The 27,821-nt window shown below is 41.2% G+C and overlaps 1 protein-coding gene across 3 annotated transcripts in view; it reads right to left on the bottom strand.

Annotated features, from left to right (window-relative positions):
* The window catches only part of COL12A1 (collagen type XII alpha 1 chain), a 111,131-nt gene extending 86,008 nt beyond the window's left edge, over positions 1-25,123 (bottom strand). For 2 of the 3 annotated variants that reach the window (XM_079781430.1, XM_079781432.1), the window contains exons 1-12: positions 24,679-25,123; positions 21,553-21,666; positions 14,465-14,581; positions 12,524-12,667; positions 12,012-12,071; positions 9,263-9,526; positions 8,921-9,085; positions 8,097-8,270; positions 5,545-5,835; positions 4,744-5,346; positions 3,407-3,679; positions 1,150-1,422 (exon numbers count right to left, since the gene is read on the bottom strand). In XM_079781430.1, the coding sequence (XP_079637556.1) occupies positions 1,150-1,422; positions 3,407-3,679; positions 4,744-5,346; positions 5,545-5,835; positions 8,097-8,270; positions 8,921-9,085; positions 9,263-9,526; positions 12,012-12,071; positions 12,524-12,667; positions 14,465-14,581; positions 21,553-21,625 (2,437 nt within the window). In that variant the 5' untranslated portion in view covers positions 21,626-21,666; positions 24,679-25,123. The other variant, XM_079781431.1, reaches the window with a different exon arrangement.
* Positions 25,124-27,821: the final 2,698 nt, after the last annotated feature.

The following is a 27,821-nucleotide window of genomic DNA, read 5'->3' as shown; positions in this document are numbered from 1 at the left end:
ACGAAACAGCCTAAGAGAGGCCTAGCCTGGGGTAAAACTCAGGGGCTGTCCATCCATGTGCAACTATGCTTGACATTTCGTGACTTTCCTGGTAGAGTGGCCGTGTGGCCTCTGAAGGGTCTCAAGGCACCCAACTCTGTGACATTCCACTGGGCACACAACAGCCAGCCACTTTTACTCCAGAAAACAGCAAGATAAAGCCACCAGGTCATGTTGTGATACCCAGCACAGAGAGCCCTAGATCCCCAGGAGAAAAGAGACGAAGGGAAACAGTGACTTCCCAGAGGGAAGAGAGGCGGGAAAAGGCAGGTGGACAGGCCAAGGCTTGTGCGGAAAAGGCTCATCAGCTACATTACGCGGGGAGGGAAATAGTGGTGCAGGCCGAGCTAGAACCAATATTCCTTGTGAGTGTCTGCCCTGGGACAACAAAGTGCACAAACTCAGGTATATGGCTTCTTAGCAACATGAGTCTGAGTTACTATTTCATTTCTCTAGCCTTGATTTCCTTATAAAACTAGAATAATAAAAACAGCAACTTCATTGACTCTATGCAGGGTTCAATGAAATAATACATAAAAAGCCCTTTAAACACAACCTGACACACACGGGTGCTCAATAACTTTTCATCATTGCTAATATGGTGTTGTTACTATTGTTATGTTTTTAAAACTTTAAAAGTAGGGAATAAAATGAAAATTATGAATGCCTTATTTTTCTCTCAATGAATAACATTAAATGTTAATCATTGGCCACAATCTATCCTGGGAGCCAAATCACACCATTTAAGTAAAAATAGGTCAATATTCTAAAATCTTTCTGAAGAAGTAACATATAACCTGTTTCAACAGTGCATAGCAGTTTGATTTTTTTAATTGCTAGTAATCCTTAAATTTCTATTAAAATATTTAATAATATTTTAAAAATAATATTTAGACCACATCACAGCATTCACGTTCTATTGAACCAAATAAATGCTATCATGAGAAAGTAAAAAGTGTGAGTAACTCAAGTCTAAAAGGACTACAGTCCAAAATATCGGATAATTGAGACCAACTGTCTCAGGGCTTGTAGTATCTGGACAGTTGTCCAAAGTCTTTCCTGCAGACTAAGAGTTGAGTTGTTACCATGTGGTCAACATATTTCCTCTACCTTCTTCCGTGGCTGCATTTCCAGTCAATGGAGAGCCAGGTCCTGAGACATATTCAGGAATTACAGAGACTTCGTATTTTGTGTCTGGAGTCAGGTTCTCCAAGGTTCTCCTCCTCTGGTTGGCTGGAGTGGTAACTTCTTTGCTTTCTCCACCAGCAGTTGGTCTATATATAATTCGGTACCTTAGCACTCTCCCTGGAGCTTGAGTCCAGGTAATTTTAAAGCTATCTGTAGTCTCATCTGTCACTTGTAGGTTTCGAGGTGCTCCTTTTACTGAAATTTAAAAAATAAAGTTGCCTTTTTATATGAAAAATACAAAACTAGCTTTTGATCACTAAATTATAACAGTGCTCTAAACAAAGCCACAGTGAGCAATTTTTTGCCAAACATCCTGGTTACTTCATTCATTTAGCCAGACATTAGCTAGATTCTGAAACAGCAAACAAATACAATGTCAAGAAACAGACCAAGTACTATTAACTTTTTAATCAAATAAAGAGGTATATATAATAGTAAACCTTTAGAATCATAAATACTCTATTAAATGATAAATTCATATTGACATAAAATTCAAAAATAAAAATTTGTTTCTTCAAATATAAGTAACCAAGGCTTTTATTCTTACCAGATTTTCTTAGGAAAGTAGGAAAATAATACCTAACACCCAGATCTACCACATTTACCCACTTGAATGAATTGTCTTATCCAGTCAGTCCCACAACTTTTTATCTGCACAGTCATTTGACTTGGAGAATAATGAGACCATGCATGTGTTGGACCAAACACATTATAGATACTCAGTGAATGCTAGCCAGATCTAAATCTCAAGGTTAAGTTGCAATGTGAGTAACATGAATAGACTCACAGTCTTAAATGAATTTTTGATTGAACCCAAATGAGAACATCATTTGACTTTGTGTTTAGTAAACATGCTTAAATAACCTATTTGTTTAATGGGAAAATTGTCCACACAGACATCACATTCAGGAAATGAACTAACAGTTTTTCTCTTCCCAATCCACTGGGGTATAACCACAGTGCAACATGCCTTCATGCACGTCACACACAATTAGAAGTTTATATAAAAATCCAACACATAAAAGAGAAAGAAATTATATCCCTTAAGAAAAGAAAGAAATGGCTGTTGGCAGACTTGCACCCCTGATTCATTTTATATGACAAGGAAAAAGACTAAATTATTCCCCCAAAAGTAGGCAGATAAACTAATGGGTTTGAATACTGGCTCTGAAGCTTAATGGATGTGTAATTCTAAGTCTCTACCTTTTAAATGTCAAATGTAGTGAAGTGTATCAGAAAGTATTCAACTCTACCTAGCAAAGAGAATATATCTAAACAAACAATGCTTAAAGCATTTGGTAAAATTTGTACATTCATGTTCTTAGCAGCATTATTTACAATAGCTAAAACATGGAAACAACCCAAGTATCTATCATGGGTGAATGAATAAACAAAGTGTGATTTGTACATCCAATGAAGTATCAGTCAGCCATAAGAAGAAAAGATATTCTGACACATGCTACAACATGGATGAACCTTGAGGACATTATGTTAAGTGATATAAGCCAGTCACAAAAGGACAAATATTGTATGATTATTCTACTCATATGAGGTATCCAAAGTATTTAAATCCATAAAAACAGAGAGTAGAATAGTGGTTGCCAAAGGCAGGGAAAGTGGGGAAAGTGGGATATGGGGATTTATTATTTAATGGGTATAGAGTTTCAGTGTTGCAATATAAAAAATTTCTGGAGATGGATGTGGTGAGGGTAGCACAACAATATAAATGCCACCGAACATACACTTAAAAATGGTTGAAATGGTCAATCTTATGTTACATAAATTTTACCACAATTAAAATAGAAAACATTTGGTAATATATATTTATCATTAGATCCGTAGATAAAGTAAGGCAGTTTCAAAAGTATTTTAATATGAGACTTTTGAAACGTGGGACAGAAAATGCTGGATAAGCAGTACTTCAAGAGTTAATTCCATAATTATTAACAGTTCTCTATGTCTCTTATCCTCAAATGCACCAAAAGAAATCTAGGAGTTTTAGTTAAAAGTTTGTTTCTCTTTTTGGAAGGGTTTATGTATAGCTATAGTTTAAGGATGCTCAATCTTACAGCGGCATTCCCAGTTCTGAACTATAAAGCAGAGGGATATTTCAAATGCTAACTCTGTCCCACAATAAATTCCTAGAGTTTGGGAAACAGTGGCAGAAGCCCCATCACACCTTCCTCGGTGGTCTCCTCTCCAGCCAAGGGGATGCTGAAGCCATCCTCATACTCGGCCGTCACATTGACCAAGTACAGGGTCTCTGGCTTCAGGTTGTTGAGAACGACGCTGGTGCTCGTCGCTGGCTCCACCACCGTGACCTCGTCATCCCCAGTAGCTTCTTTATAGGTGATGTGGTAGGAAAACACATTTTCTCCAGCAGGTGACCAGTTAGTCTTAAAACTGTAAGAAGTCACCTCAGAAAAGATAAGATCCCTTGGAGGCACATAAGCTAATTTAAAAAAAAAAAAAAAAAGGAGGACATAGTTTAAAATTTTTAAATCTATAAAGCGAAAATAGACTTAATGACTACATGTTTCTGAAATGGCTCATAGTCACTTGGGAGAAGAATGACACTGAGGCTTAATAAATATTCTACACATGACCATGGAGAGAAGACCTCTCACAGCCTTACAAGGAGGTCCTGATCATGTGTCCTGACCATACATAATACTAAGTTATAATGTTTAAATGACTAATTAAAATGGAATTTGAATTCTGAGCTTCTTAAGACAAAGCAGTAATGCAATGGTCCTACCCACAATTGGGATTTTAAATAGTAACAGACCTAAGCAAACCACCAAAATGCTCCCATTCATCCCTGGCAATCATACATTAACCTTTGGTGGTAAACAGTTTATTTCAAAGTAATAATAAAGAACATTTTTTCTAACAAAATAATATTTATTAAACTAAAACCTAGAAAGAGACAGTGTTTAAGGCACACAGCCTGTCCTCAGGGGACATACAAAGACATTGGAGAGCCAAGAGAGTGTGAGGTTATCAACAAAACAAAGCAGTATGAATGTCAAATGACTGAAAGTAATGCTATAGCACTAGAACAATTAAGAAAGGCTCAATGAAAGAGATAAGATGAGTAACAATGCTGGGGGGGAAAGGGGAGAATTTGAACAAATGAAAAAAAGAAGAAGAAGAATAGGGAAGTCTGGATGTAAGGAATGATGCACAAAAATAGACTAGGAAAGGGAATGCATAAAATAATTTAAAGATCCAGGACTATGTTCTAGTTGCCCTTGATTCAAAGGACATAACTCAGCATCCACCACACAGTAGACGCTAAGATCAGAAACATCTCATGACTCTATAACGCAAAAATGTCTAGGAGAAAGTCATATCTCAGAGTTAAATAAACTAACTTTGACAGTTTTCAATAACATAGGAAAGTCACTTTTTCCTGTCTATAAAAAGAATTGAAGAAGCATATTATCCACAATTTTAAAGCCAAAAATTCTTTGTGCACAAAGAGATAACTTTTAATCGACGAAGACTCCTAACCTTTTTTCTTTATAGCTGCCAACTCTTGCTCAATTCTAAGGCAGATGGACTGTGTGAGTTCAAAAGAAATCCTCTGAAAAGCATCAAAATCTTCTACTGTGAACACATGGGTCTCAGCAGGAGGAGAGGCAATAGCTTCCAATTCTGAGCGGACAGCATCTTTCACACCAACTGCAAAGATTTCAACGTCTGAATTCCTCAGTTTTATAGCAGGATCTCTGAAAGCATCTGAAGATTTGCCATCAGTGATAAGAATCATGACCTTTGGTACGTTGCTTCTTGAACCCTTGCTAGGCACAAATATCTTCTCTCTGACATAAGTCATTGCTTTCCCAGTGTTTGTAGATCCTCCTCTGTAGGGGAAGGTGTTTATTGCTTCAATTATATCTTCAACTTTGGTGAATTTTTCCAAAGTAAACTCAGTATGAGGATCCCGGCTGTACTGGACAAGGCTTATCTGTACCCTATTTGGTGAAATCTCAAAACTTTTTATGAGAACTTCCAAAAAGGCTCTAACTTTAACGAAGTTGGCAATCCCGATGCTATAGGAACCATCAACCAAAAACACAATATCGGCTTTTATATCCACACCACGTGAGCATTCTGTAAAAAGAAAGAAATAAGGTTCAACAAGTATGAATTAATCATTAAAATATAGCTATCTTGCTTTCTTAGTAAGCATGCTTCTTTCAAAGAAAACTATTGCAAATATGTTGTTTAAAACTAAATCTGAATCAGTAAGACATACTATCAAATGGACCTTCACATATTCCAACCCCAGTGAACCACCTGTTAACTCACCCACTTGAACTTTCATTGGCTGAGTCTTCTCCATTATTGAAACAGGTTCACTAGATGTCAGACCCTTCATGGCTGAAACACTGATCTGGTATTCTGTGTCTGCTGAGAGGTCGCGAACACTGAGTGTGGTCGTCTGAGGCCCCACACTCAGAGCATGCTGTCGGCTGCCAGTGGTCATTGGTATAAGGAGGACTTTATAGCCAGTCACTGGGCTTAGAGATGGAGTCCAACTTAGCTTAATGTATTTTGATGAAACTTCCGTGGCAACCAAATTTGAGGGAGGTTCAATAACTAAAAAGTAACAAGCAGAACAGTGATTTAGAATAATGGTATGCAACCCTATTGATTAAGGTCTTTAGGTTTGGACCTTTAATTCCCCTTCTTCCAATTAATCATGAATGTATCAGGAAGAGTTGCCCAACCTTGTTCCACATCCATCTGTACCCAGCAAACCGAAAGAGATTCAGTGCCAGATTTTTATCAGGGAGCTGGGAAGCACAGCGAAAAAGCAAAGTCCTTGGAAGAAATTAATGATAGGACATCTGCTACCTAATTCTTCTCTGGGACCAAGATTTCCATTTTTGCTTTTGGTATTTTACTCATTGCCTTTATTCTCAGATATCAGAGTAGGTACTTGAAAAATATTTCTTGAATCAATGACTTACTCAAGTCTTTAGAAAGGTTTTCCCTTTTAATTATACTATAAGAATAAAAATATAATCTTTTAAAAAACACCTTATAGTATGCCAAGAAAGTTAAACTCAGCAAGTCCAAAATGACAGACTTGATTTTAAACAGTTTTATTCCCACTTATTTCAAGGTAAAAAAAATAGTTCAATGATGTTCATAATGCCACCAATGAGAGGTGAAACAATGGTTTACAACATGCATGCTGACAAATATTGAAATCTAAAGAATTTCTATCCTTACTCAATTGAGAACATAGTCGTGTACTTAACAGAAAACACAAAATATTTGAAGATATTTTAGAGAAAATCTTCAAGTTTTTACATTTGTCAATGAAATCAGTTTACCAGAAGATATAGTTTTAATTTGTACGTCAGCTGCAAGAAGTAGATGATAAAACAAGCACAAATTTTACTCATCATCTCCTCAAAAAGGCAATCAGATGGAGTATTTAAATGATGCCTAAAGAAATAAGAAATAGTGGGAGGGAAGCAATGGATGTGCCAGCTGGAAGCCTGGCCAAATCTTTTGAGTGATTCAGAGATAGTACAGGGAACAGAAATCTCAGGCAAATCCCATCAAGAGCAAGAAGGCCATGAATAACACCTGCCACATGGCCTGCACCCAGGGGCAGGGGGAGGAAGGTTCAAACAGTGACAGAGCAAAAGTTTGGCCTTCCCCTAGTACATGCACGCCAGTAAAGATGGAGAGGAATTAGAATGCTTAACAGATTGAGTAAAGAGAGGTTAACTAAAGAAAAGTGGGATGAAGGATGGATTTTGTACTAATATTGATCAAAAAAGTCAGACATTAGGCAGTTAAAGCAAAAAAAAAAAAAAAGATTTGGAACCTATGAATTAATGAGAAGGAGTTCTGAAAAAGAATTAGGGCCAATGAACACTGCCAAAATACTTGGGGTTTGGAGATTAAAGAGTTTATGTAATTGAAGATGTAGCTATTTAGAATTTATCTTTAATCACTTGTCAATTCTCAGGCAAAGATGAGAACAATCATGGAACTTGTGACTTTTTAACGCCCAAAAGGATGGTTATGAAATGTCTTCTCTTTCTCCCATATATTCAGAAGCAATAGCTTATAAAAATGGGAAAATTTTCCAGATATGGAAGGAGCAAATTGACTGATTTTGAAATATTCTTAAAGCTTTGAAAACATGATGCAGAGTATGATGATGGAAAACCCATTTCCTTCACCATTTAATAGAAACAGTGTTGCTATTAGTTTAAGTTGCAGAATGCTAAAATTAATGTCTCCCCAAACTGTCAATGTTTAAATCAGAGTATGAAGTAATTAAAGCAAGTACCTGAATAGCATAATTATGTACACTCAACATGTACAAAATGGTCTTAAAGAAAAAGAGCAAGTCAAACATCTAAAAACATCTATACTATATTTTTATTGATTTCAGAGAAGAAGGGAGAGGGAGAGATAGAAACATCACTGATGAGAGAGAATCATTGATCATCTTCCTCCTGCACACCCCACACTGGGGATCGAGCCTGCAACCTGGGCATGTGCCCTGACTGGGAATCGAACTGTGACCTCCTGGTTCAGAGGTCGACGCTCAATCACTTACTAGTAGCCACACCGACCGGGCTAACAATAATTTTAAGAACTTTACAATGCTAGAAATATTTTATCACTTAATGTTCCACTGAGGGGGGAAAACAGTGCAAATGATATCAACAGGTTGAGTAACTAAAAAACAATACAAGTGGAGTACACAGTTGGAGAATCACTGGAGGATATGGTTGAGTAAATGTGTCTCCTCCTTGATACTGTAAAGCTATAAATGCTATCAAATAATGAAAAAGGCTAACACATAGAACACTCAGCAGTCCACTCACCTTCTTCTCCACTAATCAATTCACCAAGTTGCTCATCAACACCTGAGCACACCTGGGAGATGATCTCATTCTGAATATCCACAATTGCATCAAAGTTGGCCACGTTGAAAACATGGTTTAGTGAAGGTGTGGAGGCAATTTGTTTGAGTTCTTTTGCATCTGCAGCTTTAATGCCTTAAAAACAACATGAAAAGGATATGGTGAAAAGGGAAATGTGCTGAATCGGGGCAGATCTGTGTTTTCTCAGTCTTGCACAAGTGAAGGCATTTTTAAATCCTTATTCAGTCATAAACCAGGATTGCTTTGCTTCATAACGAATGTGCAACTGTTCAAATGACAAAGACATTTTATAATTTCACATCCAGTGGCCAGCCAAAGATGAAAACGAATGCTTAGCAAAACAGAGTGGGCCCTTATCCCAATCATGCCATCATTTGTCCCTGCCATCTGCAAAGATAATACTTTTTTCTTCCAGAGTCCTGAATGAGCTGGATGCAACCCTCTAAATTCTTCAAGGATTACATAATACAGGAAACATAAAAAACACTTAATGATAATACAAGGAGGATCTTTATTAGGATCATTGGCTCAGCATTCTTTGAAAAGTAGAGGGCTGGCAAAAAGCGTGAATACCACCTCACTTGATGCATATGTTAAGGGAGTTGGGTGAGAGAGAAATAGACAAGCCAAAGTTTTACTGAAAAATTATGTGGCTTGATACTACATTGTAAAATGCAATAACATTTTTACAGCATCCTTCCCTGAGGAGTCAAGCCTTCATCTTCCTAAGCGTTAAGTATTGAAAAGTTCCAAACTTGGCCTACCCAAAGAGAAAACTTCCACCCCGATACTGCGAAGCTCTCTGGCTGGAACTTCCACTTCATCCTGGGATTTGCCGTCCGTAATAATAATTGCCACTTTAGGAAAGCCAACTCTTGCTCCAGCAGATTCCGTGAAAGTATTTTTAATTAGATAATCAATGGCATCCCCTGAAATGAAAGGCAATACTATATTTACTCACCCTGCACTATACAATTTTGTCCAAGTCAAAAACAATGTGATTGATTTAAAAATTATTTAACACATGATAATTGTGCAATGCTTCATTTCTTTCCCAAACAGGTCTTTCATTTATTTTCAACAATAACAACATTTGGAAAACATACCTGTCATTGTGTTGCCACCTTTGTATGGGATTTTTTTAATTGCGGCAAGAAGCTCATCTCTTTGGTAGTACTGGTTTAAGTTAAATTCAGTCCTGGTATCAGTGCTGTACTGAATGACTCCAACCCTTGTCTTCTCTTCCCCAATGTCAAAAGCAGACACAAGAGCAGCAATAAAGTCTAAAATGTACTTGAAATTATTTCTTCCCACACTCCATGAGCCATCCACGAGGAACACTAAATCAGTCCAGGCACTGACAGAGCATTCTGAAATACATTTGAGATATTTTTAAGTGATGCGTTATTAAATCTATCCATCATAAAAGAAATACAAACTCACTTTGCCAAAATGTTGGCTCCTCAAATCATTTTGTTCATTAGGACATATTCACATTGGTCTTTACCCACAACTGACATGCACAAGAGAATATAAAATTTTATTAGCACACATAGAAGCATTTTCAGTGCCTTCACGCATTTATGGAACTATATGTCTTTAAATTGCTAAATAAGAAATGCAAGAACAGACAAACAGATAGATGACCTACTCTCCAAGGGCATGTGACTCTAGTATTTATGCTATAAACCTATCTATTTTTATAGACTATGTCCTCACTTCTCTTTTCTTCAAGTAAATATTATATAAAACATCTGGGAGATATAAAAAAGAAATGTAAGCAAAGTGTTTTTACTCCTTGGTATTTAGCAATAAATAAATATAAAACAATTGCTGTACCATTCAAGCAAATGCAGTTGAGTTGAAGAAATGAGCAAATCTTTTAACATTCTCCTGCATTTTACAATATAATTGTCTGAAGTTTGCAGTGGGTTTGTCTGGAGGGTTTATAACTCTAACAGGAGTAAAAACAAGCATAAGTATAATGCAAGATAGCCATAATATCTTGTTGTCCTAATTATCAATGTATTTGAATTTGATAACTAAAATCTACTTTTACTAAACAAAGACGGGGGAAGAATTATAATTCAAAAGAAAAAATGCATGTGGTATCTTTAAATTACTAAAATGCTTTTACAACTCTCTGTGGTCATGAGGAACAGGTTGGTTTTCATGAAAATCTGTATTCACAAAGCAACACTGGGTGAATTTTCTGAAGATGTTTTTGTTCTTACAGTCACTTTTTTACATATTTTTTATTGATTTCAGAGAGGAAGGAAGAGGGAGAGATAGATAGAAACATCAATGATGAGAGAGAATCATTGATAGGCTGCCTCTTGCACACCCCCTAATGGGGATCGAGCCAACCCAGGCATAAGCCCTTGACCGGAATCGAACCTGGGACCCTTCAGTCCACAGGCCAATGCTCTATCCACTGAGCAAAACCAGCTAGGGCTGATGGATGATTAAAATAAGGATTTGCCTTGGAAGAGGAGGAAAATACAAGCTGCATGCCCAAATAATTTTTGCACACTATTTAATGAGCCAATTTAAGTCTATTGAAAAGTCAATATTTGGCAGAATGCTTTGATTTAAAATAAATATGATGGTTCAGGGGAAATATTAGCATTGACACTACATACTTCATTTCAGTTTATAGACATCAGAAAGAATAATAAACAGTGATCTAGAACAAAAAATTCCAGATAAAGGAGACTTTGTGTCCGTAATCTTTTTTATTGTCTCCTGGGTCATAAGTTCAACTTTTACAAGGTAGCAAAATTAGAAGTCCAAAAGACCCCTCAGGGTCCATTCCACTAAGTCAGACAAAGCAGTATACAACAAAAGGAGGCTGGAACCTGAAAAACCTAGACTAAATAAAATTGCTTTCATTTTATTACAAATGCTCCAACTTACCAGTTCTGTCTTACAGAGATTCTGTAAAGGCTACAACTGCCATCAACTAAAGTCATGTAAGTTCCCTGGACATGAGCATAACATATACACAGACCTGGAAATACATTTTCATGGCAATAGAATTGCTTAAAACACTATGAGGGCATCTCCCTTCTGTTCCAGCCTTATATTTCTCATATATCCCTAAGCTGCCACCTATTTCTATCCGTTTATCTTTGAGATAATGAGTTAAGTTCAGTGATGAGGTTTGTTTCTCACCTACTGCCAAAATCCTGCAGGAAAATTTGGACACACACAAATTCAAAACACCCCCAGTAAAAAGAATCCTATATAATAAAAGGCTAATATGCAAATTGACTGAACGGCGGAACAACTGGTAGGTCGCTATGACGCGCACTGACCACCAGGTAGACGCTCAATGCAGGAGCTGCTCCCGTGGTCAGTGTGCTCCCACAGGGGGAGCACCACTCAGCCGACTCACTGCTGGCGAGCACAGCGCGGTGGCAGGAGCCTCTCCTGCCTCACAGGCGGGCAGTAAGGAGCGAGGGGTCCCAGACTGTGAGAGCCCCTGCGAGAGGGATCGGGCCTATGCCAGCAGGCAGACATCCCTCAAGGGGTCCAGGACTGCAAGAGGGTGCAGGCCGGGCTGAGGGACCTTCCCCACTCCCCCCCCCCCCCCCCCGCCGCCCAGTGCACAAATGTCATGCACCAGGCCTCTAGTATTTAATAAATAAAGTAAAAATTTGGCTAGAAAGTCAAAACATAGATATTATAACTACTTAGTCATATATTACTATTGTATTGTCTATAGTTCTAGATAAAGCTTATAGAAAATAATATAGAAATAAAATCAGACTATGTATATAATTGAGACATCTCCTTCATATTACATTTATGACTTCTACAAATCCAAGCAAAAATATTAAGGGAAATACTTACTTTGTATCTCTGTTTTTCCAGGTTTCTTCTCCCCTGGTTTCGTAGGACCACCTGTTTGAACTGAGTCAAAAACCTGATTATTATTTGAACCCATACAAATACTTCCTAAAAGTAAAATACATATATTGTCTTTCACTAGTGTCTTTCAAATGAATGGTCCATGCCTAGCTGGTCATAGAATACAGCCAAATAAGTATTTCTGTGCAACTAAATCATTTTTATTAAGTATTAGATATATTTCAAAAAGACATTAACTTTGTTGCTTGGCAAACTTTAATGTTTTTAATAGTTTTCATTCATAGCATTCCTAATGATTCCAGAGACCAAGCTTATAAATCAAGAATGAGTTATTCGTATCCACTAATAACTAGGATAATAAAAATGACTATTCTAGGAAGAATAGTTAATAATGATATAAATTAACTCTTCATGGTAACAGATTAAATGTGAAAGTGGGAGAAATCTTCTGCAAAAATATTAAAAGAATAAAAGTACTTTATATATGTGCTTACTTGTTAGTTGACCTATAACTGGTACACTTTCTTCTACTTCATCATATGAAGTGATTGTCACCACGTACTCTATTTCAGGTATTAGATCTGATAATAAAGTTTCGGTGGTATCAGCTGCTAGGGTAAATTCTTTAGTTGGCCCATCTGGAAATATAGAAAGGAATATATGAATGCAACAAAACATTTTTACATATAACACAATATAATGTAATTCCCAGATATACAGAAAATCTGAAAAATTCAATATATATTATTTTTCAGAACATCCAAACATTATGTTTTACTGTTCTTCAAAATCAAAACTTTGAATTCTAGGAACTCAATAAATAGACTTGTTACAAGCATATCCAATATTCGTTTGAGGACTTAAAGAGTCCTCTAGATTAAAGATATTCCAGAACAGCAAACCAAAAATCTTATTATTTTGGAAGACTAACGATAGATAACAAAATTTTTTATAAATGAGATATAAAGTAGGAAATAATTTAATATTAAAGTATGCATTGGAGGAGAGCAGAGAAAGCAAAAAAAAAAAAAAAAATGGGGGGGGATGAAAATCATCTCCTGGAAAACAAACCCCACAGGCTAAAAATAACCTCTACTGGGAAACTTTTAGTGTGGAAGCAATGCGTCCTCCATACTCAAAAGGGTGCATACCTTAATGGGTAACCACGCCTCTGAATTCACTAGGTAGCAAACGCTTCAAGGCACAGTATGCATAGTGTTTATTTACATATTAACAATTTTTATACTTCCTTCTAGATTATGTTAAATTTCAAATCAATCAGGAAATACAGTAGTTCCAAAGGGCTAAGTGCCCATTAAGATTTTTAAATTATATTAAAATTTCATCAAAACATAAATAATCAAAAAAGGTAACAGATGTAATAGAACTCTGAAAAGTGCTCTTGGTTTCATGTAGAACATTGCAGAACCAACCAGGGCCCTCCTGGAACAGGAAGACACCAGGGCTCTGCTCTGTTGGGTGGTCCCAGTACCAGCTTGGGGAATTTAGGAGTCAGTGATTTACATCTGGGAACAGAATGGATGCCTTTCAACTGCTTTTCTGTTTTGGAATGAATGAATTAGTTGACTACAAATATATGTGGGGAGAAAAGATTCAAAGAAAAAGTAAATTCTTGACCCCTTTTTTAAGTTCTCAGATCATATTAAAAAACAGTTTCCCAATTCCCTGTTAAATCAGCATTTAAAATAATTGGTATTTTTTAAAGCCATAAATAAACACAGCTCAAATGGTAAATCATCCATCTCTACTGTCAGTCTATCAAGTCTATCAAGACTTGATCCTACCACCTGGACGGTGTTAGTGAAAATGGTGATTTTTCCCATTCAATGTTAGAGCTAAAAGTTAATCAGCAGAGATTGGTTCCCCACACTTGGGCAACATCATGAACACTAAATATAACTCTTGAGAAATAAAGCCTTTTTTTTTTTTAGACAGTTAACCTGGGATCTATAGAATCCACACAGTCAAAGTAAATTCTTATCTTTCGTCATAGTAGCTCACCATTATCCCAGAATAATAAAATTCCCTGAGTACTGAAGTGTGTAGGACATGGGGTAAGGCATAGCAACTCACTTTATCACTTGATACTTTACATGTTGAATATTAACTAATTCAAGAAGAATGTTAAGAAGTAAAAACTCTATTTTATAAAATCAAAGATGACCAGCAATATTCTGATCAGGTTAAAAAACAAAGTCCACTTTTAATAACAACAGCTTAGCACAGCAAACCATGTTAATGAAGCTCAACACTATAAAAATATAACAGTGAGTACTAGACTGAGCCCACCAAATATTTGGTGACATTGGCTAAATCTATCAGGTTTTCTAAATCTCAGATTCTTCATAATAAAATGAAAAGAGGGGAAAAGACTGGATTATATTATCTTTAATGTTCCTAATAATAAAACTTACCTGTTGTAGGATCCACTGTTATTCTATAACCCACAATTGGATCGGCTGGTCTTTCCCATGACATATGAACAGTATTTTCATCTATTATTTTAAAATTCAAGTCTGAAGGTGGGTCAACTGCAAAAGAGAGAGTGCCTATCAGTTACATTTTCCAATTTCAGAAAATGGTCAATTTAATTAATAAGAATTGTGTTGAGCAAAGCTTACTAAATTGTCTTTGCATAAATTTGTTTCCAACAAATATAAAAGATATCTTGTTGGATAAGAATAAAATTAAAAGCTGACAAGATATGACAAAACATCAGAGAGTATACATATTACAGAAGACAGCACAAAACACTTTTGATTCTTGAGTTGCTAGGTCATCCAAGAATGGCCAGCAAAATCAAGCATACTAGAAACATATTTGGATACAAGTACATACAAGTACAATGAGATCACATATAATAACCACATATGCAAACAATTCACATAACAATTAAAAGAATTTCAATACATGCTGAGTGCAATTTGAATAAGCATGCCATATCACAACCTGCTTACAACCATAGAAGTTCATTTAGAACATTGACACAATACTTTTTTTCCATAATGTGGAAAAGAATCAATGATATTTTGGGTTCATTCTCTGCATCCAAGTCTTGCTATTAATTTTTGTTTGACACATCTCAATCTGTGGCAGAGATGAAACTGTATTTTAATGAAAAGATGGAATCATGGGAAATTTAGCACTGTTATGTTTCACAAGGAAATATACATTTAATGTATATTCATACAAACAAATATTCAGATAGTAATGAGATGTTAATAATGTATAAATATATAAAGAGTGATAAATAGATGTTTATAAAAGGAATATTCTGCCCGTTTACACCAATTTGCTGTACGTTTCCAAGGTGTAAACCAACACTGTTCTTTTTCTTTGCAGCAGGCGTACTCCATACTAGAAATGGCATTTTAAGTTAAAATGCCAGTATGGCCCTCTACAAAACAATGGTTAATTATGAAAAGACAACATCAATGTATATTTACGGACATTTATTTACAGAACTTAAAGAAAACAGTGAAGAAGGATCAGCAATCTGGAGACATGACTGCGCATAAAAACTTGGAGAAGTCAATGAGAGGAATAATCGAAAAGTACAGAAAGAAATAGTTTACATACAAAACTGTACAGCATCATGCATGTGTCAATGAAATGTTGACTGGTTTTTAGTTTCCCACAATGAACAAAAGCCTCCATGTACAATAGTCATTACACAAAGACGTTTCAGAAATATTTTATAATGATATTCTCTCTGCAATGTTCATGCCTCATCATGCAGCATTGTACTGACTCACTGTCAGTGCATGGTCAATGCATCACAAACTATTACTCTTGAAGCAGATTCACAAAGTAAGAAGACTTTCAGCCATACTCTTCTTAAAGTATTTAAGTCTGAACGTATTCCTGTGAGTCAGAATTTTTGAGAGATTAAAATCTCCTTGTAGGTTTTCACAGAGGTCAATTGAAATACAGCAGTAGCTTTGAGACATGAGTCATAGAATTTAACTGGGGTTAGCAATTTATGTAATATTAATACGTTTTAATGGAAATAAGATAAAGTAAGCAAACATTTGCTTTAATAAACTGCTGCTTACAACTGTAGGAGATGGCTTTTTGTTTTTATTGGATACACTAGTAATGGAACGAATGTTATTTTCTTACTATCCATACACAGGCAGTGAGATTAGACTATTAATCTACATGCATAGTTTAATTATCCAGCATTCTGCTGTCCGTTACCGTATTGCGAGGTTCAGCTGCCATCATCACTTAGTATAACAAGCATGCAACAAATGTTAATAGGACAATAGCTATTAAGAATATCATTATAAAATATTGTTCCAGTAGCAATGGCTCAGGACAAATTTAATGCAAAGGCAGACACAACTGGCCTGAGCATGCTTTAAAAAAAATCAGTACATGGAAAAACAGTACCACCAACCTTGTAGGGAAATTGACCTGAAGCGGCAGACATTAGGTTAAAACTGCTGAAGGGCAGCAGCGGCCCACCTTGTTGATTTCCAAATGACCAGGATTCCAGAAAAACTGAAAAATTGACTGTTGGGAAAAGTCTTTAACATTTCAGAGGAATTTAAGGTGTTCATAGAAACCCAGACGTGGTACTTAGGAATCAAAAGTAAGAAAGAATGGCCAACCAGCATGTGTACAAAGACAGCCCACCCCACGTTTCCTCTTGCCACTTTTATCACATATAAAACCTTTCAGGATTGTCATGCTGTGGATACATTTTTGGTTTGTTTTCTTTTTTTTTTTTTTTGTAAAAAAGATAACAAATCAATGCAAAATGTATTTTCATTCATTTTAAAAATATTTTCTTTTACATAAAAATAATTCACAACTGCCCTTGTATTGTCACAAGCAGCACCTTGTATTCCCTGAAACACTTTATAATTGTCTCTTTTTCTTCTCATATCAACCCAGCATGGCGGGCCTTATTATCCCAGTTTCATAGATCAGTCAGTGAAATTGAGGGGTTAACACAGCTAATGAGTAGCAAAACTTTGATCCCATGATCTGACTCAGCACATACAATTTTTTTCCATACTGAGTTAAATGTAAAGAATAAGAAATATTTGAGTAAAAGATTAACTTTAAAAAACAATATTTAAGCATGGTTAACTATTGATATATACATATATTTCTCTATTTTATAAAAACCATTATTTGATGCCTATTCAATAATAAATATATGATACTCATATATCTCCAAATTCTTTACACACTTGTCAAGCAATTTTAAAATTAAAATGTCTATCTTGATATATAATTTTTTAAAAATAATGTTTTTAATTATGGCACCTAAAAGGAAGAAACATCCAAGAATTTACCAGAGGTGGATGGATGGATGAATGGGAAGATGGACAGGTGAGAGTGGAATAGCCTAAGTTTTGGCAAGTATATAAAATGTGTTGAATATAAAGAAAAACTGAGAAAATACTACAAATAATAATCTTGATAAACTAGTAAGAATTTTAATCTAATCTTTGTGATAATAACACTGAAAATGGTGCTAAAGTTCTATAATGACAGAGAACTTTAGAAATGTGCAAAGAATGATTTTACTATATTCAATAGGCATTCATTTACATTTTCCATCCAAAGTTAGTATAAATTTAATATTTTTGTCATGATATAGTTGTTAATTTCATTTGTGTTTCTAAAATAACCACTTGAAAAGTTAATATTTCAGACAAGTAATGAATCATTTGTGCACATTATGTAATGTGTTACCTCGTTAAACTAGCTAGGTTGACCAATTTTTTAACAAGAAAGAAGCACTGTATAGGCAAACTAGTGCTAAATTGGGACTAGAATACCTGGGTCTTGTCTTCCTAATTAACTATGTTAATTGACTGAACTATTCAGCCTCTGTGTCCTCATTTTATCATGTGGTAGAGAAGAAAATTAGAATAGATGGTCTATGAATTCTCCTCTAGTTTGAAATTTCTGATACAAGTTTGACACAGAATTATATAAATATATATTAAGTAGCCTCTTAATCTAAACACAAGATAATTAAAGCTTATGGCCTCAACTCACTAATGAATTGATAATATCAAATTGTTCATTATATATTACCAGAGGCCTGGTGCATGAATTCATGCACAGGTGGGCAGGGCCGGCCAGGGGGAGGGGCCACAGAGAGTTGGCAGGCTGGCCCCAACCCCTGGTGAAACTCCTGGTCAAACTCCCAGTTGAGGGGACAATTTGCATACTAGCCTTTCATTATATAGGATAATTCTAGATCATGCAAAGTACTGGCCCAGTGACAAGGTTAATAAAGTCTATGCTGTATCTAAAAATTATAAACACTAGCCGAAACCGGTTTGGCTCAGTGGATAGAGCATCGGTCTGCGGACTCAAGGGTCCCAGGTTCGATTCCGGTCAAGGGCATGTACCTTGGTTGCGGGCACATCCCCAGTAGGGGGTGTGCAAGAGGCAGCTGGTCGATGTTTCTCTCTCATCGATGTTTCTAACTCTCTATCCCTCTCTCTTCCTCTCGGTAAAAAATCAATAAAATATATTAAAAAAATAAATAAATAAAAATTACAAACACTAAAGGCAAAAAAATCACTTTCGCCCTTATTTTTATAGGATAAACTACTGTATTATGAAAAATAAAGTTCCTTGTATAAGTAGGTAGAAGGAAAACAAGATAAAGGTGATACCACTTATAAAAAAGGAGAAATGCAAAAAGTGAATGTCAAATCTTTTAAATAATTATAAAAAAGTATTGGGCTTTCAACATATAAAAAATTAAGTAAGTAGAAATTGATTGGAAAACAGTAGAAATATAAAAATGTAAGTATGACTTGCAAAAGGGAAAGAAAAGTAACTATGGCTACTTTAAACTAAAATTAAAATGGCATAGCAGAAAACAGGGATGCGAGTTAAAATTTTGAAATGTCCCCAACACAGTAATATTTCAAAGAAATTCTGTTCTAGCCCATTGTCCCCAGAAAGGTTTTGGCCACAAATTTTGTTAGCCTTTCACAGGCTCCTAGGACCATTAGTTGGTCATTAGCACAGAAGCTGTGCTGTCCAGAACAGGAGCCACCTGCCACAGGTGGTTCTCAAGCACTTGAAACGTGGCCAGTCCAAAATGAAATGCACTGTAAGCTTAAAATACACACTCAACTTCAAAGACTAAGTACAAAAAATGTAAAATATTTTACTAATAATTTCTATATTGATTATATGTTGAAATGATAATGTGATATTATTAGGATACATAAAGTCATCCTATATAATAAAAGGGTAATATGCAAATTGATCCTAATGGCAGAACGACCAGAACGACCTCTGGACCAGTCACTATGAGACGCACTGACCACCTCTTGGTCCTTTTCCCTGGCCAGCAGGCACCAATCACCCAATGGCAAAGGGGGAACCGTGGTTGGGTGGCAGCGGGGGGCTGGGCCAGCTGCAGGCAGCTGGAGAAGATAGCCCTGATTGCAGGCCAGGCCTAGGGACCGTACCCATGCACAAATTTCGTGCACTGGGCCTCTAGTGTTAAATATATTAAAAAATTAGTATCTCTTGTTTCTTTCTCCTTTTTTAATGTGACAACCAGAAAATTGTAAGTTATACATGTGGCTTGCATTTGTGGCTCTCAATATATTTCTATTTAACAATTCCGAACTAGAAAACAAAGAAAACAAAAAGAATCCTATTAAAATATAATTATTAAATGCTGATGTAAGGGGGTGAGAGACAAGAAAAGACACAGCTTAAGAAAGAGCTGTTCCATGTGGAAATAAATACAAATTAAAAAGACAAAATGTGAGAAATGTGAAAATAATCAGTAAAAGATAATCAAATGTTCTTTTCAACTGTGCTTTGCTAACCAACCATTATCCAATTCAGAATTGATTTTTTTCCACTTACATCATTTCCAACCTAATTATTTTCCTAAGATTCTCAAATCTTTCTGATTTTCAAATAACTATTTTCTTAATGAGCAATAACTAGGCCACTTCAGTGAATTATCTAAAAATATCTTTAGTAGGGCTTCCAGAGTTCCTCAAATAAACTTCCTTCCTAACAATGACACAGAGAGGAACATTAAAGACAACCTCATCTGAACATGACTTCACAGAGGCCATTCTGGAAAGCCTCTCCATTCACAAAATATTCATCAGATAAGACGAGCCAGCAAGTTTCTGTCACTTTTCTAAACATAACCATACATTTTAGAGACTCTGCTTTTCCTAATCTTCATTTTTTGTACCTGCAATCTTGAAGTAGAAAATCAAACACAAAAGAAAGTTTTTGAAAATCTCAGTGTTGCCATGAAATAGCTTTACAAGCTCTAAAGAACCAGAATTCACCCTGAACTTCCACAACTGGCCCATGCAGAGTATTTCTTTTTCCCCTAACTCCATCAGGGGCATTTCTTTATTGAAAAAGAAGAAGAAAAATATTAAGTTGTCTTTTATGGTATTACTCCATTTACCTTGCAGAACAAAAAAAAAAAAAAAAAAACCTAGTTTGTCAGGTCTCCCATGATAATTTAGGGCATACAGGAGCCCCCACTGGGTTAATATATAGAAATGGCTTCTTTAGCAAATACTGAGAAATGAAGGCATCAAGTGCACACAAGAAAACGAAGTGAGGCCGAAAATCTATCAGAAGCCCTTCGTTTTCCAGAGGGCGAGGTCATCAGAGCCATTTTGCAGACCTTGGGGTCAAGGCTACCCATCTCCCAGCCCCTGACCAGCTCCATGCGCGGGTCTGATGCTGGAAGCAAGAGGAGAGGGAGGTGCTGCCCAGCTGGCCTGGCGCCCGCTGGCTTCCAGGATTGGGAACTTTGGCCCAGACCCAACCTTTCTGCTTTCTGCTGGGCCTGGGCCACGAGCCTCCGAGCCCCGCGAACCGAACAGCAACAACCCTGAGCAGCGGGAACACAATGCGGGTCCAGGATCTCTACTTGCCACCCATCCCCTGGGGGTCTGGCTGCTACCTCATTTGTCTGCACCATCCCACACTCCGACACTCCGACTGAGATGCCCACAAAACACACAGACGCACAGAGCCGGCGCGGTTGGAGTCTTTTATTTTGTGCCGTCACCAAGGTCGCGGCCCAAGCCTGGTGGTCACCAGCTACTCGGGGACGAGCCCATCCTCGCACCAGGCTCCTGGGTAGCACCTGGAGGCATCCTGTTTGCAGACGTGGGAGCAGCCGTCGCCCCCTCGCCGACGGACAGCTGATCCTCTTGGAAGGCCGCAGGGCAGGTGGCAGTGTGGACAGCACACCGCAGAGACAAGCGCAAGGAGACCACACAGCACTGTACGGAATGGATTAGGCAGAATACGAAAGAGCTGCACTTGAGAGCCGAGAAATGGACAAACCTCAGTAGAAGAGGGAGTTTCTCTGGAGGAGAGAAACCCCTGGAGAAAAGGAGAAGGTGCGGGGAAACAGAACAAGCTATAGAAGGAAGATTCACTTGTTCTTTTTTTTTCTCTTCTTTTCTATAATCCTGCATTGTCACTGGGGGAGGGGGAAGGAAGAGTCTTTTACCTTCTGCCTCAATGGAAGACAGGAGCAGGGCGGCACCCAGGATGGCGAGCGCTGGGGGAAGCCTGGTCTTCATGCTGGGCCTGGGCCTCGGAGCTCACAGCCACATGAAGGGGTCTGAGGGAGGAAGCAGTCACTGCATCAGAACCAGGCCTGGGCAGGCCTAGAACCAGGTTAGAACTGGAGCCTGGCCCTGGGCCAGGACCCAACCAGATCTGCCTTGATAACCACCGGGGCCGAGCCCAGCGTCTAATGAATGGGCTTATTGTGGAGCGGTGGAAGTCAAGTTCATCTAGAGCCGTTTAATCATGGCACCAAGAGGGAGTTCAAGTTTAAAGAGGGTCCTGTTTCCTGGAGGCGGGTCCTGCTTAGCAGCCACGGTGAAGGCTCTACCAGACCCCACATGACTTCACCCTGCCTGGGTGATGGCTAATTCAGAGGTCATTTTATCCCTGACTCAACCAAATGTCTCTTCCAGCTGGGGATTTTATTTGGCCCGCCACTTTTTCCTAGCTGCTGAACTCTTTAGGTAACTGTGCTTTAGTGGTCTCAGGGTAATTTGGAAAAGTATAATAAACCTCTTTTACTCTCTTTTTTCTTCATTTTGTTCTGCCTACAAATATGCAGCTCTTTAGTTCTGAAATGGATTATACAGAAATATGAAAGATCCCCTACTAGCTGTGTTGTCTTCACATCTAATAAATCCTTCACCCAAAATTAGGGGAAAACAATTCTGAAATACATAATAAACAAGGGACACGCAATAGACGAGACAAAACACTCCTGTTTCCCAAAGATACTTTTTATAAAAATTCTCAGTAATAATTAATCTTTTCATTTAACTGTTCATTTATCCCAGAAGATTCCAGGTATGTGTTCTCCAGAGAAGAATATGTCCTAGTCTGATTTTTCCTGACTTAATAACTAGATTATTAATTCCTTAAAGACAAAGGGTCTTATTCATCTTTTGTGGTCCCCAGCACATAGTAGGTGCTTAACCCATGAGGGTAGAAGGGAATCTTCTAAAACATTCTAAGGTCCAATCCAGAGACAAAAGCCGCTAGCAATGAACGGAACTGGGAAGCTGCCAGAGGTAAGACTTAAAAAGAGAGTTGACTCTGGGTACATAAATTATTGTAAGGGCAACAAACTAGGCCTCATGCTCGGGAATCCAAAAATGAGCCAAAGGTCGAGCCCTCTCTGAGCAAAGAACCTGACAAGCTCCAACCAGGTCTTTCCAAATAATTGGCACAATGTATTAGGGCAGCTTTCCTCGGCCTGAGTGTAAATTGCATTTTAAATGTCTGCTAAGCAGGCATGCCAAATTTGCCCGGAGCACTTGTTTATGAAGCCAAAATTAAGATGTTGGCACTGCTCTGGAGATCCAAAGGCTCTAGCAATTTCTTTCTCCCTAATTAACAACTGTTTGACATTTCTAACCCTCTTCTACATCAGTGAAAAGCAAGAAGTGAAACTGGCCCATTGTTCCCGTCATCTGGCCTTTACTTTGCTATAATAATTTCCAACTCAGTTGGCAGTCGTGCTCGCGAAAAGTTAAAGGCTGACAATCTACCCACCGAAAAGCTGTGTGCAGATATTTTTTAAAACCGCTAGTCTCCACCAAAAAAAAAAAAAAAAAAAAGAGCAGTGGAGGCGCTTTTGTCTGGGTCTAGAGCGCCACCTATCGGCTTCCTGGTTCAGTGGCAAGAATGAATCACATTGCGGCCGAGTATCTGAACATACAGTCAGTTCATCCAGCCAGCCAGGCATTCGTCCATATGTCTTTTTCTTTTCCTTTTCCTTTTTATTTTTTTTTTTTTTAGCTTTCTCTCCTTTTAGCCAAAACATTTACCGGAATGCTTAGCAACACTTCATTGAGCATTCTCAGACATAAATGTCTGAAAGCTGCCGTCCCTACGTGGCAGCGAGGATTCCCTCACTTCACCCTCATGAATGAAAATGAGTCATTTGGGGGGCGGAGGGGGGTAGAGGGGGGTATCTTAAGGGATACGTCTCCTTCTGCCTCTTTGCCCCCTCCCAACCCCGGTGGAAGAGGCCAGTTCCTTGACTTAAAGTTTAAAATGGAAATAAAACCTCCCCCCTCCCATCCGGCGGAGGTCCCTCTAGAACCCCTGCTTGTCATCCACCTCCTCTCCCCACCGCTACCTTGACCATAGTTGGCCCAGGGCGAGTTGAGCGCTCATTTCCTTTCTTGCCCCCTCCCACTCCCCGCGTCCCAGCACGCTGTAGATGGTCCCGGTTGAGGCGGGGGGCAGGGGTTCCTGGAAAGCCCCAAATGGTCACCTGGATGGAGGTGCTGAGGATGCTGGATTTGAAGTACCTTTTCTGTTCCCTGGCTCCGGGTCTCCGGTCCGTAAATGAACCGGGCGCCCACGCTCTCTGATCCCTGCAGGCTCTGGGGTTGGGGATGGAAACTACCTAAGAGGTCCCACGGACCCGGCGCAGGGCCTCCACCAATGCACTCGGGGAGAAGGCGGGAGAGGGAGCTTTCTCCAGAAGCTCGGGAAACCCGGCCAGCGCCGAGCTCCCGGGAACCAGGCTAACCCGCCATCTCGGACGCTTTGCAAAGCCGAGGAACGAGCCAGAGCACTCGACCAGGAATCTGTCTCAAGATGCCACACACACACCCGCGCAGCCACGACCGACGAGCTGCAGAGCACTCAGCCGGCCCTCCAAAGAATTCCACACCGTGCGTCACCAAAACACCCCCCCTGCGCCCGGGCGCCCCGGCCACACGGCAGGCGCGAGACAGCGGGGGGCCGGCGGCCCCGACACCGGGCGCACCCTTCATTGCCACCGGCGGCACCTAAGAGGTTCACTTGCTCCACCAACAGAAACCTCGGACAGGGTCCCGGACGCACGCGCCGCCGCCTGCATCCGCTCTTAAGCAAAGCCACGGTTCTTCCTCTCTCAAGGCTACCAAGGAATCACAAAACCCAAGTGTACCTGGCAAATCTCAGGCACATCTCCACACTTACAAGTCCAAACGGTCCTCGCCCGGGATCCTGAACGGCTTAGGGCGGAGCAAAGCAACAGGCTAGAAGCAAGTTTCCCTCGTTATCGCCGGGAGGGATGGGGCCCGAGGAAAGGGCCGGGAGCCGGACCGACCTGAGACGGCTGGGATCCAGGTGCGGGCGGCGGCGGCGGCGGCTCTCCGACGCCGGGGGAGGGTGCGCTCGCTGCGGCCCCACCACGCCCGGACCAATGGGCGGCGAAGCGCTCGGGGAGCACCTGGCGGCTGCCGCGAGCTGGGTAGCGTCGGGGCCACCTGGAAGGAGGAGGAGGAGAAGGAGGAGGATCCCGGCGAGAGCGGCTGGAGCGACTGAGCCGGCGGAGACGGCGAGGGGACCGCAGCTGCCGGCGCGCGGACGCGTCTGGGGCGGCTCGCCTTCGCCGAGTGGGAAGAGGCTCCGCGCCGCGGGCTACTTAATAGAGGGCTGTTCCCAGCTCTCAGTTTACTCGGTTACGAAACGCCTGGGAAGGTGGACGGCTGCCACGGGGTGATGTATGCTCCTCCGGCGGTGAAGGAGGTCTACTTTTGGGAACGTGTGCATACTTCGAGCATTCCTTCGGCGTGAGGTGGCGATCGCGGTAGTAGCAGTGCCCCGCCGCCGGGGAGCGGGGGAGGGGTGCAGGGAGGGAGCGGGGGGGGGGGAGCGGGGAGGGGGACAGCCGCCGCCGAGTTCCCTGCCAAGGGAAGCCGCGCACTCCTCCGCTGGGGGCGGGCCGGGGAGCTCGGGTTTCCCCTGTGCGTGCGATTTCCTTTAATGAATTTATTTTTTTCTAAATTAAGAACAAGGGGAGGGAGAGTAGCGACTCTCATTTTCAGAACTGCAAGAATGTGTGAGCGACCCCACCCCGCCCTAGCCCCATCCCTCACCATCGCCATTCTACACCTTCCTCCCACTGCGTCCTGGGTGCACTTAAAACCGATTTACAGGGTTTCCATTAACTAACTGTCTGTGCGCGCGGCTCGCCTTCTGTCTTTTTCAGTCTCGGAGCGGCGATTGGAAACCCGGACAGCCGCCCGCGCCGGGCTGAGCGACGGGATGGCTTTCCCAGGCTCGTCTCTCTCTCCCCCTGATGCTTAGGGACGGAGCGGGGAGGCTTGGTGTGCGCCTACAGAGAGGGCGACCACCGCTAGGACACCCCAGGGTCCCCCTAACAGGAAGCCCTTCAGGAACCAGTTCCATCCACTGAAGAAAGTTCTCACTCGGGTCAGTGCGAAACCTGGCCCCGAGCGGAGGGTTCGGACCAAAAGCTCTATCCTTGAAACCCCGTGGGGTCAAGGCAAAGAAGGGAAGTGAGTTTCCCCCCCCCCCCCCCGCCCCCATTGCCGGGGCGATGGGAGCCAAATGTGGGGCTGACGTTCCGCCAGCAGCATCTCCAGCTTGCCGCCTCCTCTCCGCTCCACCCCACCCCTTGGCCCTGAGCAGGGAGCCTGGCAGGCAGGGCTGCCAGATTGTACTAGACGCACGGGAGGACGCGCGGGCTCCGACACGGTGGCATCTGAAAGGCGCTCCCCGAGAGGTTCAAGTTACACACGTCTGTGCGCGCAGCACGAGCCCCGCGCCCTTTGGCCTCTAGAAGCCCCGGGGTTCTCTCTTCAAGGCTGAGCCACCGGGGATGGAGGGGGTGGCGCCCCGGGGAACGCGGGAGCGGCGTCCGTGTGATTAATTCACCGGCTGCAATAAAGTGGAGGTCTGGTCGCCAACGTCAACCTCTCTCCCCTGTTTGATTTGACGTCCGCTAACTTGGCCTTCCCTCCACCGAGCGGGACCACCTCCGAACGAGCTTCAGAATGACAGGAACTTGCCGGGCGGGCCCCTGCCCTCCGCCCCACGCTCAGGCTGCCTCCGGCCACAGGCAGAAAAGCCGGAGAGAAGCCTGGGATGGGGGCAAGTGGAACTCGCCACCTTTGCACATTCCCCGAGTACACACAGCCCACTCGAAGTCCAGCTGGGCAGCTCGCACAAAGAGCCCACACACGCACAGCGCAGTCTTTTTTTCCCCTTGCAAACCCTCACGACTCGGCTGCCGGGCGCGCACCCCCAGCGCGAACGCGTCCTGCCCAGGAGCACCGCCACGCGCACAGCAGGGCGCACGGCCGTCGCCGCAACACCAACGAGTCCCTGTCCGAGCCTGTGGAGAGCCGGCCTCCGCACCCCGGCTGCTCTACACCCCAACATTCCACTTTACTCCCCCCGCACAGACGCCCAGGAGCGGATGGCAGCCTCCGGGACAAAGCTGAGTGGAGAAGTCCCGGCGGCCGCCTTCCTGGCACCCAGCAGTGCTCCGCCGCACCCGCGGCTGTCCTGGCCCGCTCGGCGGCCTGGAGCTACCCTGGGACATGACTCCCCCTCCCCCGGTCTAGAAAGAGACAACTGCCCGCCAGCCTAGGCTGGCTGGGATTTGCATTTACCCAGGCGGGGGGGGGGGGGGGGGTAATGTGTATGTGAGTGCGCGCGCTCCTTTTCTACCTTTTCGCACTTTTTTTTTTTTAATTTGTGATAGTGATGTTGACTAGGAAGTAATGTAACAGTGGGTGTTGATGTTTTTGGTTTAAAAAGAGTTTCCTGCTGTCTGAGAGCTGCAACTGAATCCATCAGCCAGGAGTGCTGCTGTCAGTCAACCTCCGGGGAGCCGAGGGCGCTGGCTGCCTCCTGGTAATGGGGCTGGAGGAGGCAAACTGGGTGCAAGCGGCTTCTGTCCCCACGAGCGCGCACTTTGCACCGCTCTCCAAACCAGAGCAGAGTGCTAGGGACCCGCACGGCCGATCTCTCCTGGCCAAGGCATTCTTGCTCACATACTTAGATGTAATGCATTTGCAAATAGTTGCTACAAAGGAATGTAGGTAATATAAACCCCTGGCTGCAAACGCCCTCTGGCCCTCAGAAAAAGGATTCCTACACAAAGTTTCCAGAGGAGGATGAGAGGAGGAGGAGGGAGGGGACACCTGGGTCGGGGAGTTCACAGATGCATAGCCACAAGCTCATCTAAACACATCCATTCCCAGGGGACACGCAAATGCATCCAAAGGGGCGCCTTAGGGGCCTCCCCCATGACGCCTGCATTGTTTACACTCCTGGGCACCTTAAACTGAACATCCAGCCTGGGAAACGGACAAATGTGTCAAAAATGTGTAAGCTCTCTTTCCAACCCGTGCCCTCCAGTAGTGCGTCCAGTTCTTAATACCCCTTGTAATCTGTTAAAGTCGGAAAAGAAAAAAAAAAAGTAAAAGATGATATTTA

The sequence above is a fragment of the Cnephaeus nilssonii genome (genome assembly GCF_951640355.1).
Source record: "Cnephaeus nilssonii genome assembly, chromosome: 9".
Lineage (NCBI taxonomy): Eukaryota > Metazoa > Chordata > Mammalia > Chiroptera > Vespertilionidae > Cnephaeus > Cnephaeus nilssonii.
Note: the sequence above shows the minus strand (reverse complement) of the source record. Positions and strands in the feature narration are given on the sequence as shown.